Here is an 18526-nt window from a genome sequence, read left to right on the forward strand (position 1 = left end):
AAGAGGAGCACGGAGCATAAATAAAAGAGTGCGTGCACGTCACAGTTTTCAGAGAACTAGCGTGGAGGTCTCACAGGTAGGCATCGTAATTTTGTGCAAACCAGGGAAAAGCGATTATGTGATTCAGCCGAGGTCAAGCGAATAATTCGTATGGCCTGCCCAGATGTCAAGTGCCTCTCCTGAAGGTTCGATGTTCTTTCCTCTGAGCAATGTTGAATGCATATTAGTGGACTAATTCCAGAGTATAGCACTGTTGCCCTTCGAAATCATAAAGCATATCAAATTTTTTTAAATAACCAGGGGTGCCTGAGTGGCTCAGTCCGTTGAGCAACTGACTCTTGGTTTCAGCTCAGGTCATGACCTCACGGGTGTTGGGGTCAAGCTGCAGAGGGCTCCACACTCGCTGGGGAGTCTGCTTGGAAGATTCCCCCCCTCTGCCCCTCTGCCTTCTTTATTTCAAAGAAATAAATAAATCTCTAAAAAAATAAAAATAGCCAAACTTGTGATAATTTTGCAATATATGCTAATGTCGAATCTTTGTACTGTACACATGAAACTAATATAACACTATATGTCAATTATTCCTCAATAATAAAAAAGAAATCAAATGGTATCAGATAGGGACCATGCAGCGGATGAAAATAAATGAAGCTGGGCAGCCCCGGTGGCACAATGGTTTAGCGACGCCTGCAGCCCAGGGTGTGATCCTGGAGACCCGGGATCAAGTCCCGCGTTGGGCTCCCTGCATGGAGCCTGCTTCTCCCTCTGCCTGTGTCTCTGCCTCTCTCTCTCTCTCTGTGTCTATCATGAATAAATAAATAAAAAATCTTAAAAAAAAAAGGAAAAAGGAAAATAAATGAAGCTAATTGTGTGCAAAGCAATAGAGAGTGGTAGGGTCTGGAAAAAAAATAAACAGGATTCTTTTTTTGTCATTTTCATGAGTACAATCATAATAATCGCCGTTTATGTCATTGGCTACTTCTGTACTTTAGGTGGGGTTAGGCCTTGCTTTGAACCTTTTCAGTGAGAAGAGGAGAGTCTAAATAGAATGATACTTTGCTTAATTTGTTGAGATCTCTAGTTGAAAAGGGCCATTTTAAGTAAACACATTCCTGACTATCCCTCTGCCGTTAATATGTAGGAACCCAGGAAATTCATCCCCAGGAGAAGTAATTTTACTGGTTTTATACCCGTGGATTATTCTGTGTGTTACTTTGAGGAACACTTGCCTGAGAATATGAGCTGGAAAAATGTCAGTAAGGCAGGAAAACATTTCATTTTCAAGATAACATTTCTCTCTCTTTTTAAATATCAAACAAACTAAAATTAAAAAAATAAATAAATAAATAAATAAATAAATAAATAAATAAATAAATAAATATCAAACAAATGAAATGATCTACCGGAGGTTCAGAGCATATTTTTTTTTTTTTTTGCTATATTATTAAACGACTTTAAGTAAATTGTTCCGCCTACCGTTATGATAACATTTACACAACGTCTTTTCTTTCACGTAATGCAATGTGAGCTGAGTCAGAAAAGGACAAAGTTTTCGGTCCTTTGAGTCAGTGGGCAGCTCAGCCATGGTCGCGTCCTTCCCATGACTTTCCGCTTCCCTGGTATCAGCTCTGTTGCACGAGCAGCAGCATGCAGCTGCGTTGGCATGAAGGGTTTACGTCGGCCTCTTCAAGCTAATCTATTTCGTCTGTAAGACATCAGGGTGCCCGTCGGCCTACGTTTACTCCGTAGTAGTGCTGGTCCAGAAAACTCCTAGACCTTCTGGTTATAGCAGTGGAATACGTAGCGATTTTCTAGCAAAGTGCAATTCTGTGCAAGGGACCTTGACGATGTAGAGAGTTTCCAAAGAGTCAGGACGGTTTTTCAGGAGGGACACAAAATGTTGCTGCGATATTTTGTGTGTTCGTTGAGCTACCCCCAGGAGAATTCTGGGTTGTAAAACGGTAAGAATCCGGTGTATTATCTTCCATGTCTTTGGCGATAAATCAACCCAAATGAGATTTGAATAAATGAAGTGGAATCTTTGTGCGTGCATGTGATGGGAAGAAAATGATGGCAATTACGAGGACCGTGGATATCACTGGGTGTGAATAGACATTCAGCTACATGGTAATTAGGTGACTGTTAGGGAGACTGGAGCTGTAGTAGCAAGAATCCAAAGGAGGCAAGCTGTTTTGCTCTAAAAATAAATCAAAAGAATTTATGGAAACTATCAATAAAGAAATAGTTTAGTTAAGCTGAATGGAAGCAAATTTGCATTTTTAAAATATTTAAATCCACGTTGATCGATCTAAGCACGCTATAAGAAAATTATGTAAATAACATGTTTCCCCATTTTGCTATGACTCTGCTGCCTTGTCTGAGTACTGTCTGGCTGAGCTTATCATCAGTGGTTTTTTGGGGTTTTTTTGTAACTTTCATTCTCGTTTGAACACTTCATCGTGAACATCAATTAACACTTCTCTTTGTGCCTTTCCGGCGTAAGCTGCCTCTTTATTTTGTTTTCCTAATTTATTAGCGAAATATTTTCCAACCCTTTATTCTTGTATATTCTTTTTTTTTTTTTTTTAAATATCTCTCGTCTACTTAACCTTCAACGTGCTTCAGCATGACCAGTAGATGGAAAGAGTAGTTCAAAACGCCCCGCGCCGTCTACCCGGGGAGCTGGAGGCTGAGGAGGAAGGGGGAGAAGAGCAGAAGCAGGAGCTGATGGGGGTCGGCAGGTGCATGGAGTGACGGAGCCTGGTGGCAAGCTCGGCTCCGTTCCGTGTGCGTCCCGGGCACCGCTCAGGCGTCCTGGCTCCGTCATCGGCCTCCTGAAGGCGGCTGGCTGCGGGCCTCTTCCAGTTCTTGAGCTTCATGACCGATGGCCGAGACTGAACCACGTAGATAGGACACCGAGTTCTCAGGCCGTCGTCTTGCATGAGGCTTAGTGGGTTTTCTTTCATCGTTGACACTCACGACAGGGGTGTTTAGGGTGATGTGGTGGCCGTGGGTTCGACTCGGCGCTGCTCAGTGCACGTCGCCCGTGCACCGCTGGGGGACTCCCTGGAGTCACGGCCGCGGTCCGAGCGTCTCAGGACATGGGGATGGTACCGACTGTCCTCCAGAATGAGGCTGAGAGGTCAAGGCCTCCTTCCTACCAGACTGCAAGTGTGACTGTGCCGACGAGTCCGGGCCTGAGGTCCGCTGGCTGGCGGGCTGGGCCTGTGCACGGGGAGGTGGTGTGAGGACCGCGGCCTCCGTGGAGTGCAGGCTGCAGGCGTGGGACGTTCATCAGCAAGCTCGAGGGCCTGTCCTGTGGGCAGCCGTGGCTCCTGCAGCACCCACCCGGCATCCACCACCGGCTTGTGAAGTGGGTTTCGCAGCAGCCGCGTTAGCACGGAGCGTTACCGAAGCCACTTGGTGGAGGAGACAGTGGAGAAGGGGACACTAGGGAAGAAAAGCCAAATACCCTCACGGGAAGGCTGCCTATGGCCTCTCCTGTGGCCGTCTACGCAGGGTGCTAAGGAAAGCGTTTCCTGCCCCTGTTCTTAAAGGCATCATCTGCCTTTCTGTAGCCTTTCGCTCTGTTGACAATACAGATTGTGCGTAGTCTGGCCACAGCTTCTTTTAAGGTGCATCTGGAATTACTTGAAAAGCACAGCAGGTAGATGGTGTTCAAATGGTTCTCTCTGGTGAAATCCATCTTCAAAGACAGGATTTGGAGCTAAGGGCGAGGGGCTGAGGAGCCAGCTGCTGTTACGGCGCCCACAGAACCTCCGCATTGGCTTCTAGCACCGGAGGACTCAGGGCCTTGGCAGCATCCCAGAGCTCAACTATTTTCACTGATCGGTATGAATCATTTTCTCTCTGTTGCCTGTACTTTTGCCACCGGGCACAGCACGGAGGTGCCAGCAGGTGTGCAGCTGACCTTTCCCTGGCTCCCCGCTGAGGTGCCTACCGCGGAGTTTCTAATCGTTGCCCATTTCTCTGCAGACAGAGCTTTTCGTGCACGCCTTCAAGGATCAGCTGGTCAGGAGCGCTCTTTTAGCCCTCTACACTGCCAGGCCAGGAGGTGTCCCGAAGAAGCCACCGTCTCCTAAGAGCAGCGCAGAGGACAGCTGTCCCCAGGACGCACCCCCGCCGGTGGGAAGGCAGGACTCCATACCCCATCACTCAGACTACGATGAAGAGGAGTGGGTAAGTCTCCTGCACGTCGCTTGCCTCCCTGTGCGTAGTCCTGCAAAGTAGAGCGAGAAAGATGAGAAATGTCTGCTCTTCATCAAAACAAGGTGGGGAGTTTCGTCCACAAATAAGATTGTGGATCAAAAAAGACAAACAAACAGAAAAAACAAAACAAAACAAAAACAGATTGTGGATCAGTGGGTCACATTGTTCCTTGGGGGCAAATTCTAAACGCAAGCTTTACTCCTGTTCACATTTATTTAGCACGAAAATGTGTGTGTGTGTCTGTGGTCACACACGACGATGCTGCACTTATAGGACTTTAGAATACTTTTCTGCATTTACTGCAAAGGTAATATAAACCATTAAAATTGCATTTTTTCCCACTCATTGCTGAGAAACTGAGTGGGAAATATCAGAGAGAGACACAGAACATGAGAGACTCCTAACTCTGGGAAACGAACTAGGGGTGGTGGAAGGGGAGGAGGGCGGGGGATGGGGGTGACTGGGTGACGGGCACTGAGGGGGGCACTTGACGGGATGAGCACTGGGTGTTATGCTATATGTTGGCAAATTGAACACCAATAAAAAATAATTTAAAAAATTAAAAAAAAAGAAATACCAAAAAAAAAATACTGAAATAGATTTTATCATACTTGGATTGGGGGATGATTTGTTACTGAGTTTTTAGTAGAGATACTGGAATTTTTCTCCTTATGATATTTGTAAAGTGGCATTCTGCTTTTAATTAGTCTTCACAATATGTAAAGAATTCGCAAATAGGATTTCTTCTTGAAAGACTCATGGCATTGGGAAAAAATAATTAAAATTTAAATACAAAAAAAATTGTATTTTTTCTAGAAAAACAGTCAAAAATCACTCATAACCCACTACTCATTGCAAATATTTTCTTGATGCGATCCAGTGTTTCAGTTCTGGATGTACTTCGAAAGATATTAGCATTTAAATGGCGGTGGATGGAAAAAATCTCCTAAATCCTTCCTGTTCATGATTCTGTGATTTAAAAGAAAATGTTGCTCCAGGTGTTCTAAAATCGGCAAAAGGATGGCCATAAAAGCATCTGAAAAAATAGCTAGTAAAGGTGAAAAGGGAAAAAAAAAAAAAAAAGGAAACCAACATGACAATAAGAACTCTAGTTGGATGGAATAAGAGAAACACGAGGGTTCTGGGGGCAGGGGAGCGGTGTTATTCCTGAATAAGCACCTATTAATTATCCAGGAACCATTCAAAGTCCGTGCGCATCACACACCCAGAGGAGGAAGCTCTTTACCGCATCGTGAGTTTAACCAAGAAAATAGTATCCTGGTCATATAGGTGGTAAACAGCCGGTGACTACTTCGCCTGCCCCCCTAGAATCGAAGAGCACTCGGGGAGTAAATTATTTGAAAGGCCCGACTCTCTCAACAAAATTACTGTCTGAAGGGCTGTGAAGTGATGCCTCGTCTTTTCTTTTGATAAAATTTCCATCACAGTGAAGACAGAGGCGGGTTCCAAGGGGTCAACGCTGAGTAAGTATTTGTTGCTGCTGATTAAGATCGCGTTTCTCCCACAGAAGCGTTTTCAAAAGCGCAGATTTAATATTTCCCCTTTTTACCTTCACCTTCTTCAATTTATTCACAGCTCCAAGGTGCACATACCTCTTAACCTCTCTGAAGCTCAATTTTCTCAACCGTAAAGTGAAAATAGCAGCCTCCGTTCCGTGTAGCTCTTGGGGTGGTCATGAGATAAATGACTTCCTGTGCGACATCGCCCCATCGCCCCATTGCCTGGAAGGGCCCAGCGGACACGCGGCATCACGTTAGTGGTGCCGCTGCATGTTGGCTTCGTTAGGGCGCGTAGATCAGATAGTCTGATTATGGGGATTAATATGATTCTTTGAAGTAAATGGGGAAGTGGATCTAGCATACGATACGGAGTGTGTTGTGAATCCTAAAGACTTTGAGTAGATAGAGAAAAGAACTCGTATTTCACTTAATTAAACACATAATGTTGACCTTTTGACAAATAATTTCCATTTTTACGTTAAGTCAGGACTTTAGATCAGGTCTCTTGTGATCATTTTCACCTCACTGTGTCGTGTGAGGCCTCCCCCCGCCTGCCTCCCTGCTGCTCACAGGTGTCCCTCCACTGTCCTCCCTCCTGGTTTCCTTTTCATTCCATAATTTTTGAGACCTATATTGGAGGTGCTCCAGGTGGAAAGGTCAGTGACCCTAGATCCTGGGGTTCTGGAATGCGGGGTCCCCGTCTCCTGGTGGATGCAACCAGATAGTCACAAAAGGCTGTGACATCGGTGGGAGAGAGCCGGGGGCAGGCGGTGGGCTGTGCGGTGTGAGCCCCGCCAAGGCTGTGCATACAGATGTGCCGGGAGGGAGAGGGGGCAAGGGTGGGGGCTGCGCTGTGGCGGGGGGAGACCCAGGGACCTCGAGGCGGTGAGGACCAGGAGCAGCTTCGGGTTGCACGGGGGGAAGCTGGAAGGAGGGGGTCCAGAAGCAAGATTCGGGCGATTTAAAAGCAAATAGAGACTTAACCACTCAAGGAACAGGATGGGGGCCTCGCTAGCTGACGGGGCCTGGCTAGCTGACGGGTTGGGAGAGTGAGCGTGTGTGTGTGTGTGTGTGTATGTGATCATCCTTAGTTGTTTCTTTGTTCTGCCTTAGAGCTGGTGAAAAGTGAGCATGTCTGTTCTCCAGAGACTGCTGGACGGGACGCGGCTGTGGGTGGCAGGACCAGGCCTCCCCAGGGCACCTGCTGGAGGCCGGGCCTGGGCACAGGCCGCAGGCACCCTGGTGAGGTTGGCCTCACTCAAGGAGGCAGGGTGAGGCTGGATGGCCTCTTTCTTGTTTGTCTAAGATATTTTCCCAGTTGAATTTTTTTTAAGAAAAGACTTCATATATTTATTTGATAGAATGAGCGTAGGTGCACAGGGAGAGGCAGCAGCGGGTGGGGGGGGAACTGGGAACTGGATGCACGTGGGGCTCAGCCCCAGCATCCCAGGATCACGACTGAGCTGAAGGCAGGCGCTCGACCCGCTGAGCCCCCGGCGCCCTCGCAGTTGTGCAGAAACTCAGTTGACCTGTGAGGCTGCACCAGGCTGAGGTGTGCCCACATCATAAGGGCTTGAGAAATCACCACCATGGCCAATTGGATCACCGTGCATCACGCAGTTGGATCCCTTTGTTAGGAGAGTGGTGACCACCCCCTGCCTTAACAACCCTCAGTACAGGGTGCTTAGTCACCGCCTGTACGACCCCCCCCCCCACTTACTACCCCAAAGCTGCAAGGCCGCACCTTCCGACCCCTTCACCCCTTTCCCCACCCCCTGCCCTCACCTCTGGCAGTGTCAGTGTGTTGGGCTGCGATGAACTTGGCTTCTGCTTGTTCGTGTTTAGATGCCACACGTAAGTGAGATCAGACAGGACTGGTGCTTCTCCACCTGAATCAGGTCACTGAGCTGAGCGCCCTGGGGCCCATCCTCCTGGTGGCAGGTGGCGGGACTTCCTCCCTCCTGTCGCGGCTCAGGGACATTCTGCAGCCGTGTTCGATCGCCCGTCAGTGGACACCCGGGTCGCGTCCATGTCTGGGTCACTGTGAACAGAGCCGCAGTGATGTGGGGCTGCTGAGACCCCCTTGAGATTGTAATTTCATCTCCTTCGGGCTTATGCGTTCGCAGAAGCGGGATCGCTGGGGCATGCGGCTCTTCAGTTTTCAGTATTTCAGGATCCTCCACACTGGTTTTCAGCGTCTGCACCAGTTGATGTCCCCTCCGTAGGACACAGGGTTCCCTCTTTCCGCATCTACGCCAGCATTTGTCATCTCTGGTCTTTTTGATGATAACCACTCTAACAGGTATAGCTCGTTGTACTTTGAATTAGCGTTTCCTGGTGATGAGCACCTTGCGGGGGCCTGTTGGCTACATGGATGACGTCCTTGGAAAGATGGCCATTCAGTTCCTCTGGCCACTTTTTAGATTTTTTTTTCCCATTGAACTTGATGAGTTCTTTATATAGGTTGGATTTTAACTTCGGGTGCCTTATTTTATCTTTAAAGCAGAATCATGTACAAAGAGAAGGGGAAGAAGAGGACAGGCTGAGGAGAGGAGTAGAAGTTTCAAATAGGCACCAAAGAAAGTGAAGAGAGGCGCTTACTGGCAACATTTGGAAAAATTAGGAAGAATTCCAGTCCCTGGGAAGGACCAGTGAAGACCGCGGTAGGAGTCCACATGGTCGTTGGTTTCCCACTATTTTGAGAATACTTTCTTAGTCTTAACACTAGGAAAGCCTTTTATTTCTTTTTCTTGCCTGATTGCTGAGGCGAGGACTTCTAGGACTATGTTGAACAGCAGTGGTGAGAGTGGACATCCCTGTCTTGTTCCTGATCTTAGGGGAAAGGCTCCCAGTGCTTCCCCATGGAGAATTTCATAGATGGCTTTGAAGATGCTGAGGAACGTTCCCTCTGTCCCTACACTCTGAAGAGTTTTGATCAGGAATGGAGGCTGTATTTTGTCAAATGCTTTCTCTGCATCTATTGAGAGGATCCTATGGTTCTTGTTTTTTTTTTTTTTTTCTTCCTGATCTGATCCATCATGTTGATTGCTTTACGAGTGTTGAACCAGCCTTGCATCCCAGGGATAAACCCCCCTTGGTCATCGTGAATAGTCTTTTTAATGTACTGTTGGATCCTATTGGCTAGTATCTTGGTGAGAATTTTTGCATCTGTGTTCCTCAGGGATATTGGTCTATAATCCTCCTTTTTGGTGGGGTCTTTGGTTTTGGAATTAAGGTGATACTGGCCTCATAGAACGAGTTTGGAAGGAAAAAGACTTACTGATTTTTTTCTTCCAGTTGATGCAGAAGGGTCTTCTCCATTTCTCAGCTGTTTTGGTTTCTTTCACAGGCAAAAGGGTAGGATAATAATAAAGATCTGCATCTCCCTCTTTTTCTTCTTTCATATAATTTCTGAATTTCTTCCAGAATGCACTGTTGCTAGAAAGTATATGAATACTTTTTCTAAATTTACCACATTTACAAGGAAAATCTTTCCCACTCAGAAAAATTGCTTCTAACTCTCTCTTCCTAATATAATCTGACTCTATGTACAAATGTAACCAACTTTGATTATCATGTAACATTCTAATTGATTTTCCATAGCAACCCCTTCCTATTAAAAAGATAACTTGGTTAAAAAATAGAAATCCCTTATTTAAAAAAAAATCTACCAAAGTCATAACCATTTAACATTATTTTCAAAGCTTTATTTTACTTTGAAAAGTTGAGTAAATCCAAAGAAAATGTAGCTAATTGAAAATGCCTTTAGAGACTGTGCTGTTAAATGAATTGGAAACATAACTTTGAGTACCACTTTTCTTAGTTAATTAGGTGTTAGAAAAGTTTCAGCACTTATTACGAGTCTAATCAACTTGCTGAAATAATTCAATGTTTTAAGTTAATTTAGTTAGGTTTCTGTGATATATGAATCATTTAGGTTGGTTTAGAGTTGCACTTAAGATTACAGTAGCTCCATTTAAAAAATTGTTTTATTTGATGTCTTGTAATGACTGTAGTTTTGACAATTACTTAGCTTAAGCCTTTAGCTTCTTATAATAAATATTGGAAAGTAAATATATGCCTTTAAATTACTCTTGAATTCTACTCTGTTGATACATGGAGAAGCCTTTCTTTTTGAGGTTAGAAGAAAGAATATTAATTCTAAATCAGTGTGAGGCTGTTCTCTTTTCAACCTGTTTTGTTGGCAAAATTGATGACATGAATCTGGATAATAATTATCTAGTCAATATGGAAGAGATTGAAACTAAAATGATCATTGACAAAAAAAAAGTGTTATTTGCTGAATTTTACTTATTAAATGACTGAGTGCTTTAAAGATTTATTTTCCTCAAGTTAGCAAACAATTAAACCCAAAGGAATGTCGGGATTTTATGACAATCTGTGCAACGAAATAAACTAATATAACATTCCTCATCTTCTAGCTGGTAAAAATGACATATTGCTTTTCTTTCTCTTTATCTCTACAACAGATGCTTCTAGCAGCTGGGATTCCAAGATTAGTTTGTCCAAAATATGAAAGCATGTCATCCAACTAAAGTATTAAGTTGACCCAGTTTTTGTGGCTTCCAGTAATTATACTATTCTCTAGAACACTGTGATTTAACTTCAACATTACTACACTGATGGGTTCAGGACTAAATCTGTCTACCCTCATTCAAAAATTGTTAAAAAAAAAAAAAAGATAAACTTCTGATCCTTTATATTCTGCTCCATTCCAGCAAAGAGCAGAAGTAGGAAAACTACTCTTATTACTTAGGCAAATGTGTTTTTTAGTTGAACTAAATTTCTATAGCAGTCAACATTTCACCATCCACATGACCCAATTAATTCCCTTCTTTGTGTTGTAAATGTAAATCAAATTTTAAATTTTAGTTCCATGCTTAAACTAGGGGAACATTTTCTGTGCCTTCTTATGGTAAAATGTGTTTATCTCACATAAGCAGAGTAGACAATTCATATTAACCTATAATAAATTGTCAAGAATTTTGTAGGTTTTAGAAACAATAGCACACATTTATAATAATATTTATGTCAGACATCCTGTTAATAAAATCATATGTAGCCTGAAAAGAAAATTGTGGTTTCTCTGTAACTCATGTTCCCAAACATTGCATTTTTGCAATGAGATTTACGTGAGCCACTTTCTAGTATGTTCTGTACTAACATCTCACAGTCCATTTTGTACTGCAACTTTCTCTAATGATGTCTAGAACAACTATGAATCCCTCAAGCTTCACAAGAGTAGGTAGAGCTCTTTATAGGGCCATAATTAGTAACCGTAAGCATACATAGTCGCAAAATATTACTAACTACTGAAAGCAAAACACATTTACCAACCAGGTACCTCCACGGGCCACCTGCAGTGATCTGTATTCTCAACTTCACTTGCCATCTTCTGTCTACATCTTAGACCTTGTCTCTAGGGAAAATAGTGCAGGCTGTGCGTAATGCAGAGGTACCTATGCAAATTAATAATTCAAAACAGATTCTGTTCAGTTCTCTGACTGGCTAGAATTATTTTAAGTGAAGCCATTGACCCGATCTTAATAAGAAGGAAATTCCTTCGTTAGAGGTAATTAATTCTTATAGACAACTGGATACTAACTTTTGATTTAACTTTTCTAAAGCAACATCTTAGAGTTAAGTTACCTGACTGAGTGAAATTTCCACTGAATTATGGCCATTTATTTCTAAATTTTATGTTATCGACAGAGATGTATTTTATATACATATGCATTTGACTCCAAACCATTTTGTTTAATAAAGCATTATTCTCGCATTTTGTGATGATACAGCCTCATGAACACTAAATTATACTTATTTGTTCATATATGTTTCTTCTTTGTGGTCATGATCTTTATAAGTTCCTAAAGGGCAAAGTCAATACCACATTCACTGCTGTGTCCCCCTTAGCAGACCATCTGAACAGAGAAGGTACTCATTACGTATTTGTAGAATAAATTAATGACTTTGAAATTTGTCCTCAGATTTTTCTTATTTACTTTCTTATTTGGAAACATGGAATAGTTAACCTTAACATGACCCTGCACTATGTCACACACCTTTTCCCTTAATAGAATTCATGAATTCTTCTGCAGATTTTGTTTTTCTCTTCTAGCCAAAAGTACCGAGCTATATCCCTCACTCCTTAGTGCATATTTCCCAGTGTCATAATCAACTCACCCGATATTCAATAAACATAGAAAGCAGGAAAATCCTAGATGGATACAGAACATCAGAGATGACCAAAGAACATGATGAAGAACATGGAACGTGATAGACTGAGGCCTTCAGAAGCCTCCAGAAACCCAGTGGTGGCAATTTTAATTTTATTTGATTATTCATGTGCTATTTACAAAGGTCCTAGTTACACAGAAGTAATTTTAGATGTTACCCAGCAAATATGATTGGAAATAACTGTTTTCCTCTTTCCCAACTTTCTATTTTTCATCCCTAATCACATATAATAGGATTGTTTGGTTTTGTAAATCTTATAATGAGGAGGGGACATTGGAAGCATGTGCTCACTCCCATTAGAAAGGGCAGGTAAAGACAGAGAGTCTTAGGCTCGTGGTTCCCTATGTCACAACCGAAATGTGTTCTATCATCTGTTTTCTTGATGGATGAGAACCATTCCTGAACTTCTCCAGTCCATTTCACTCAGGAGAAATGTGCTTTGAATACTTACCCAATATTAAAGTCCACAAAAGGTGATTAAGCAAAGTTCATGACTGTCCATTAAAATGCACAAATGTTCTATTAAAGGAAAGAAACCCCAAATGAGATCTTTATGTGCATGCATATTCATGAAATCCTGACAATTTCTAGATTTTCCCACATGAAGTTAATATATTCACCTTCAGTTCCCTGTTTTATAGCACCTAATTCAGTGCTTTATACACACTAGTTCCATGTATTTTTTTCAGAGTTAATGCAGGAATAAATGAATAAATGGATTTGCCGAATCAGCGGTTCATCCTCCCAACTCAAACTAGTGTTTTTAACAGAGATATTTTATTTTTATTAATGTAATGGTGACTTTCCTGTGGTTTTATATTGAATACCATCATACCCCTTGGATACTTTATTGACTCTTACAATGCCTGATTCAACGTCAGATATTTTCATTTGCCTGGGTGTGATGAATATGCAAACTGGAATGAATATACACACATACTTTAGAAATTTATTACATTCAAATCAAGTGCTCTTAAACTTTTGTACATTCTAATGTGAATAGTGAGACATTATTTTCTAGACAGGAATTTTTGAATCTCCATAATTTAATAGTTAAAAATGCTGAAGTGGGGCACCTGAGTGGCTCAGTCAGTTAAGCATCCACCTCTTGATTTTGGCTCAGGTCATGATCTCAGGGTGGTGAGATTGAGCCCCCACTGGGCTCTGCACTGGGTATGGAGTCTGCTTCAAACTCTCTCCCTCCCTTTCCCATTATCCCTCCCCCCCATTCATGCATGCTCTCTCTTGAAAACATACATACATACATAAATAGATAAATAAAATGCATATATATATATATATATATATATATATATATATAATTGACTTGATATATCAGGGGAAACTCTGTTAAAAAAAATCAATCCTGGAAATTGATTGTATGCAACACACTAACTGATAATGTCATATAATTCAGCCAGTTGTGCAACTACCTAATGGTGTGCAGATAGCATCCAATTACCAACTTAAAATTGAAAGCTTTAGTTAATCAGTGAATTTATTTTTGTTAATAGACAAGTACTCTATGTAATGTTTCAACAAATTGAAAACATTACCATCATGTGGCATTTATTAGGGTGAATGCAGCCATTCAGAGTACGAGCTTGGTTCTAACTTTATTTTTTTTTTAATTTTTATTTATTTATGGTAGTCACGCACAGAGAGAGAGAGAGAGACAGAGACACAGGGAGAGGGAGAAGCAGGCTCCATGCACCGGGAGCCTGACGTGGGATTCGATCCCGGGTCTCCAGGATCGCACCCTGGGCTAAAGGCAGGCGCTAAACCACTGTGCCACCCAGGGATCCCCTGGTTCTAACTTTAATTTGAAGATGCATGTGATAATATTTACTTTAGTTGTATCTTTTTACTTGAAAGTCACAGGTTGTGAAGTCAATCAACAGATGTTAATTAAGCATCAGTAATGTGCAATGATGCTATAGGTACTTGGGAGAAAGCAAATTAAGTATAAAATACAGATCCTCAAAAGCCATATCTCGTTTAATTCAAGGGAACGGCCAGAACTCATAAAATAAGCAGAGATATTATAAGATATGGAATCTTTCCCAGAATGGAGGTGGTTGTGTGATACTCATTAAACACATCAAAAATATTCAGAGAATTAAACATACTGAAAATACTCAGAGAGAAGTTATATGAAGGTTGAAGAAGATGAAAAATATCCCCTCCTTTCATTCATTCGTTTGCTCATTTATTCATTCTTTTATTTACCTATTCCCTGATGAGTACTAGGACCTGAGCATAATAGTCATTTCCCTCATAGAGCTCCCTGTCTACTAGAAAGAAAAAATGTTAAGCAGAGAGAATAGAATGAACCATTCTTGGAGATGGTGAGACTTGAAAGGGTGAGAATTGGATTGATGGAAGGAGGAGGCACTATTCTAAGCGTAAAGAGCAGAATGTGTCAAGATAGAAATATGAGTTCCTCCAAGGTTTCCTTCATATCTTTGATGTTCGGCACCGAGCAAGCTTGTAGCAGATGCCCAGAAAGTATATGTTGAGCTAATTAACAGCTTGTTTCTAGGACAGCAAGACGACTGACCTGAGGAAGTTTTCATTTTGAAGACTAACGAGAAATAAGGAGAATTATGTAGGTTGACACGCTGCAGAGGCGCCTCCGGGCGGAGAGAAGAATGGATTCTTGCTGCAGTACAAAGCTGCCTTTGATCAGAGGAGTGATGATGTGAGCGTGGTGATGGATGAAGGTGATCGTGCACTCGCGTAGGCCTGACCGTGTGGTAGCTTATTGTCTGGGTCTGGCCACGAGCCAAACCAGGGGGATACGGAGGGGTCTGCTGGGGAAGCCGCAGCTGGCTAGCTGGATCCATGTGTGTGGTGAGGGACTGGATTCCAGGGGGAGGCCAAAGCGTGGTTATCAGGAAACAAAGGTCAGAGATTTTTACGTGAGTAATTAGGTGAAGTTAAGCAAGAGGATCAATAGGAAGCAAAGGTTGGGGAATCTCGCTCAATTCTGATGGCTGTCACACATCTGGCTATTTAACACATGCCAGTTCGTGTCATGGGGTTATTTCAAGTGCAATTCCTCTCTTCCCACAGTCTGCTTGAGTGGGGATTCAGGGAGAAGAGCTGGAAGCTACGGAACGAGCGAAGGTTTGCAGCGTTGAGGAACTTTGTCAAGTCCAAATTGCTCTCAGTCAACTCAGGGGTAAACCTTATTAATGCGCTGGCTCGTTCTCATCAAAGTCCTCAAAAATTGGTAATGACAAGTGGGGAATTGTACATAGAGATACAGATGCAAGGAAGCTACCTTGCCCCCCATTTCAGCTCTCAGTGAAGTCTTCACATTCTTGCTGATCAAAAATTGGCCCCAGAAAAATTGGGATCAGCTAAGCATTGCTGAACTGGTAAAAAAAAAAAAAAAAAAAAAAAATTAAGTTAACTCATCTAAAGGAGTCAGGATTTCTCTCGATGGCACCAATCTCATAAATGTGTGGCAATGCTGAATAAGCAACATGTCCCCTGCCCTCATGGCTCACTTTGCCGGGTCCAAAGTCCCCCCAACTACTCACTGGTATATCCATTATATTTGTATATCTATTGCCACTGGGCTTGATGTGCATGATAGCTTAGGTCTTAACCCAGAAATAAATAAGGACCAAAATGACACCTGACTCAAATAGAATAAATACTGCTACTAATTCCCATTGACCTCGATCGCTCATTGCCGAGAAATAGTTTATAGTCCTTCACCTCCAAGAAGTTGGATTATCTAAAGCCTCCATTAAGGTCAAGGACACCATATGGGCTCCATGTAATAAAAGTTAGATTTTAACCCACCAATTTTCCATTACGTATTTCGACAGGAGACACACCAGGATAATGACTGCTGTTTCAGGGCAAAGGCGGGGCGGGCATGGAGCAGGAAGGCCTAGCAATCTGTGTCTCTGATGCGCTGTTGTGTTGCTTTGATTTCGGTTTTGGTTTGATTTGCTGTGATTTGAAAACTTGGGTCTAGAGTAATATCCCTGGTCAAAGAAGGGGAAGGCTGGAAGCTCCATGTACTACGCCACATTCTTATGCTTCCATTGTCTTCGCCCAGCTAACCAGACTTCTCTCTTCATGAGAACCATCTGAGAGGAACTGTGTGATTTCAGTAGGGAAGACAATGGAGTAGGCCCCAGCCATTCCAACGATCTAAGCAAAAAGAAGCTCCTACATGGACTGTCCTCACGAGGGAAAATCATTAGAACTAGAATGCATTTTTGCTGATAATTTCCCTTTGTGTGAATGCTTTCCCATAGATATTATAGAAAACAGTTTACGAGAGAAATCAGATATTCAGGATTTCCCTACAAGAATATCGCCTACCCATTTTTGGCATCCTAATCTCAAAATAATGATTTTGCTAAGAATAATTATTAATTTTCTCCTAGAAATTGAATTATCTTCTCTCCCTATAACCCATTCCTTATTTTACATCCCCGACACATAGAGTTTGGGTTTTGATGCTGACACTGTCCTCTGTTCATCTTAGCCACGGACATCCTTTGACCCAAGCTCATTGACCTTTTCGCCAAGTGATTGTTCCATCCTTGATTGTATGGCCCTCTTGATTTCAGACTTAAGGGTACATTGTGACCAGCCCGTCCTTTTCAGAGTCCTGTCCTAGTGATTTGCCATTAGATTCATTTTCAAGTCTCAGGTAACTGACACCTACTCTTGCTCATGTGAGGTGGCACACGCCTTTTCGTGAACCTTTCTGTGGCTCCTTCTCCTGATCTTCCTCTGTCCAGCTTGTCCCCAGAGTCCTAGGAATCTCACTTAAGCGGAATTCCTACTGTGTGCCACAATTCCATGGGAAATCATAGGGGAAAGGATCAAATCTTTGAAACCAAATAGAATTTCTAATTTAGTTATACCCATTTTAATGTGGAATGTTATTCAACATCTCTTACCTGAAGTCTCCTCACCTCTAAAGACTGAGTCCATAATGTCCATCTTATGTGGTGGTTTTGAAGGTAAATTAACTAATTTCAGATGCCAGGTGAATGTAAATAGCAGCTCTCAACCTGCCTCTGGGTTGGAGTCATCTCCCTTCTCCTCTCTCCTTTTCTCCATTTCTCTCTCTCTCTCTGCCTTTCCAGGCCCTGTGCAATGTAGTGACGACACAGCCCTCAACTCATAAACTAGCATTAGAGACAATGGTCTAAATCGATAACTTTAATCTACTTTGTAGATGCCATAAAGGAAGAAGAACCAGTGACTAACCAAATAGCATTATCTCCCCTCCAGCTAGGCAGGATCTTCTTTCCAAGAGAGAAAGACCAGCTTGGGTCTGCTCAGGGTCTCCTGCTGAGTGTGTCTTCAATAAAAAATCTGATTATATATGAATCATCTATTCATCTTGCATAAGACACTGCTCAATTTCTCACCTCCAACGAGCATCCTCCCAGATTGTGTGTCCTCTAAGTGCTTAATGACTTAAGTATTTTTCTACTATTTACCACCCAACCTCGTACCATATGGTTGTTGGTCTCATCCAATGAACATACCTCACTCTGCACCACATGCCGATAAAGGTCTCTTCTCTGTCTGCAAAGATTACTTTTTCTGTGAGTATAATCCTATAACGCAAAGTATAAAGGAAGAACAATATATAGGGTAAGAATGTAAAATTATCCTTTTTTATATTCTTATATTCTGGTCTTTGGAGATGTAATTAAGAGAAGTTGGTTAACCCCGTATATTACTTTATATAAGAAAGGCAGCATGCAATACGACTTGATTTTTGATCAAAATAGAAGGTTCCTCTCAACATGGACAACAGAAGGAGAATTGAAAATTTATCTTGTACAAAGCTAATCTGGAAAATTAAGACTAATCCCTCCCCTTGTTTTCCTCAGTAACAGAGTTTATGCCCAGTGTTAGCCGGAGAGCTGCTTCATTTTTCCATTTAATAGCTTTAAAGATGCAGTGGTTGGTGGCAATTAAGGGATGTTCAGGATGGGGGCCATCAGTTGGTTATCGTGGTCTGAAAAGTAAGCTCCTTACCAAATCCCAAGGAGTGATGTCGGGACCTCAGTTTGCTTACCTTTCTCGACACTTTGTTCCAGAAGAAGCGAACTTCCCTAGGTCTCCTGCACCATAGCTCAGAGGTGCCCCCACCTTATTTTCCTTGACAGTAGGCAGGGCATAAAGCAATTTATGGATATGATTGGTGTCTTAGTTTCCCTTAGAGGGGAAGTGCTTTTAATTTTTGGTAGAATAAGTCTGCCTTTAGGGGAAAACTTTTTGTGATTAATAACATATTTAACACCCAGAATTACAAGGTGATGAAAAGCAAGTTTGATTCATTTAGGACAGCCAGCAAGAAGAGGATGTGGTTTTGCCAAATGGTAGTAATTTTCCAAGCACGTTCATAGAGATGATGTTATTTGGCTCCCACTGCAGCATGGTGAGGTAGACAGGGCATTCCAAACTGTAGAGGAACCACTGTGGTTCCCCAGAAATGAGGTGGTTTTCCCATCCACCATCATGTA

At 42.4% G+C, this 18526-nt stretch overlaps 1 protein-coding gene across 7 annotated transcripts in view; it reads left to right on the top strand.

The window, feature by feature from the left end:
* INPP4B (inositol polyphosphate-4-phosphatase type II B) overlaps positions 1–18526 on the top strand; it is a 440596-nt gene that overhangs the window by 322795 nt on the left and 99275 nt on the right. For all 7 annotated transcript variants that reach the window (XM_072755181.1, XM_072755185.1, XM_072755179.1 and 4 more), the window contains one exon: positions 3997–4200. In XM_072755181.1, coding sequence (XP_072611282.1) covers positions 3997–4200 — 204 coding nt within the window. The remainder of the gene's footprint in view (positions 1–3996; positions 4201–18526) is intronic.

Source organism: Vulpes vulpes, chromosome 4 (genome assembly GCF_048418805.1).
Source record: "Vulpes vulpes isolate BD-2025 chromosome 4, VulVul3, whole genome shotgun sequence".
In the NCBI taxonomy this organism is placed as follows: Eukaryota; Metazoa; Chordata; class Mammalia; order Carnivora; family Canidae; genus Vulpes; species Vulpes vulpes.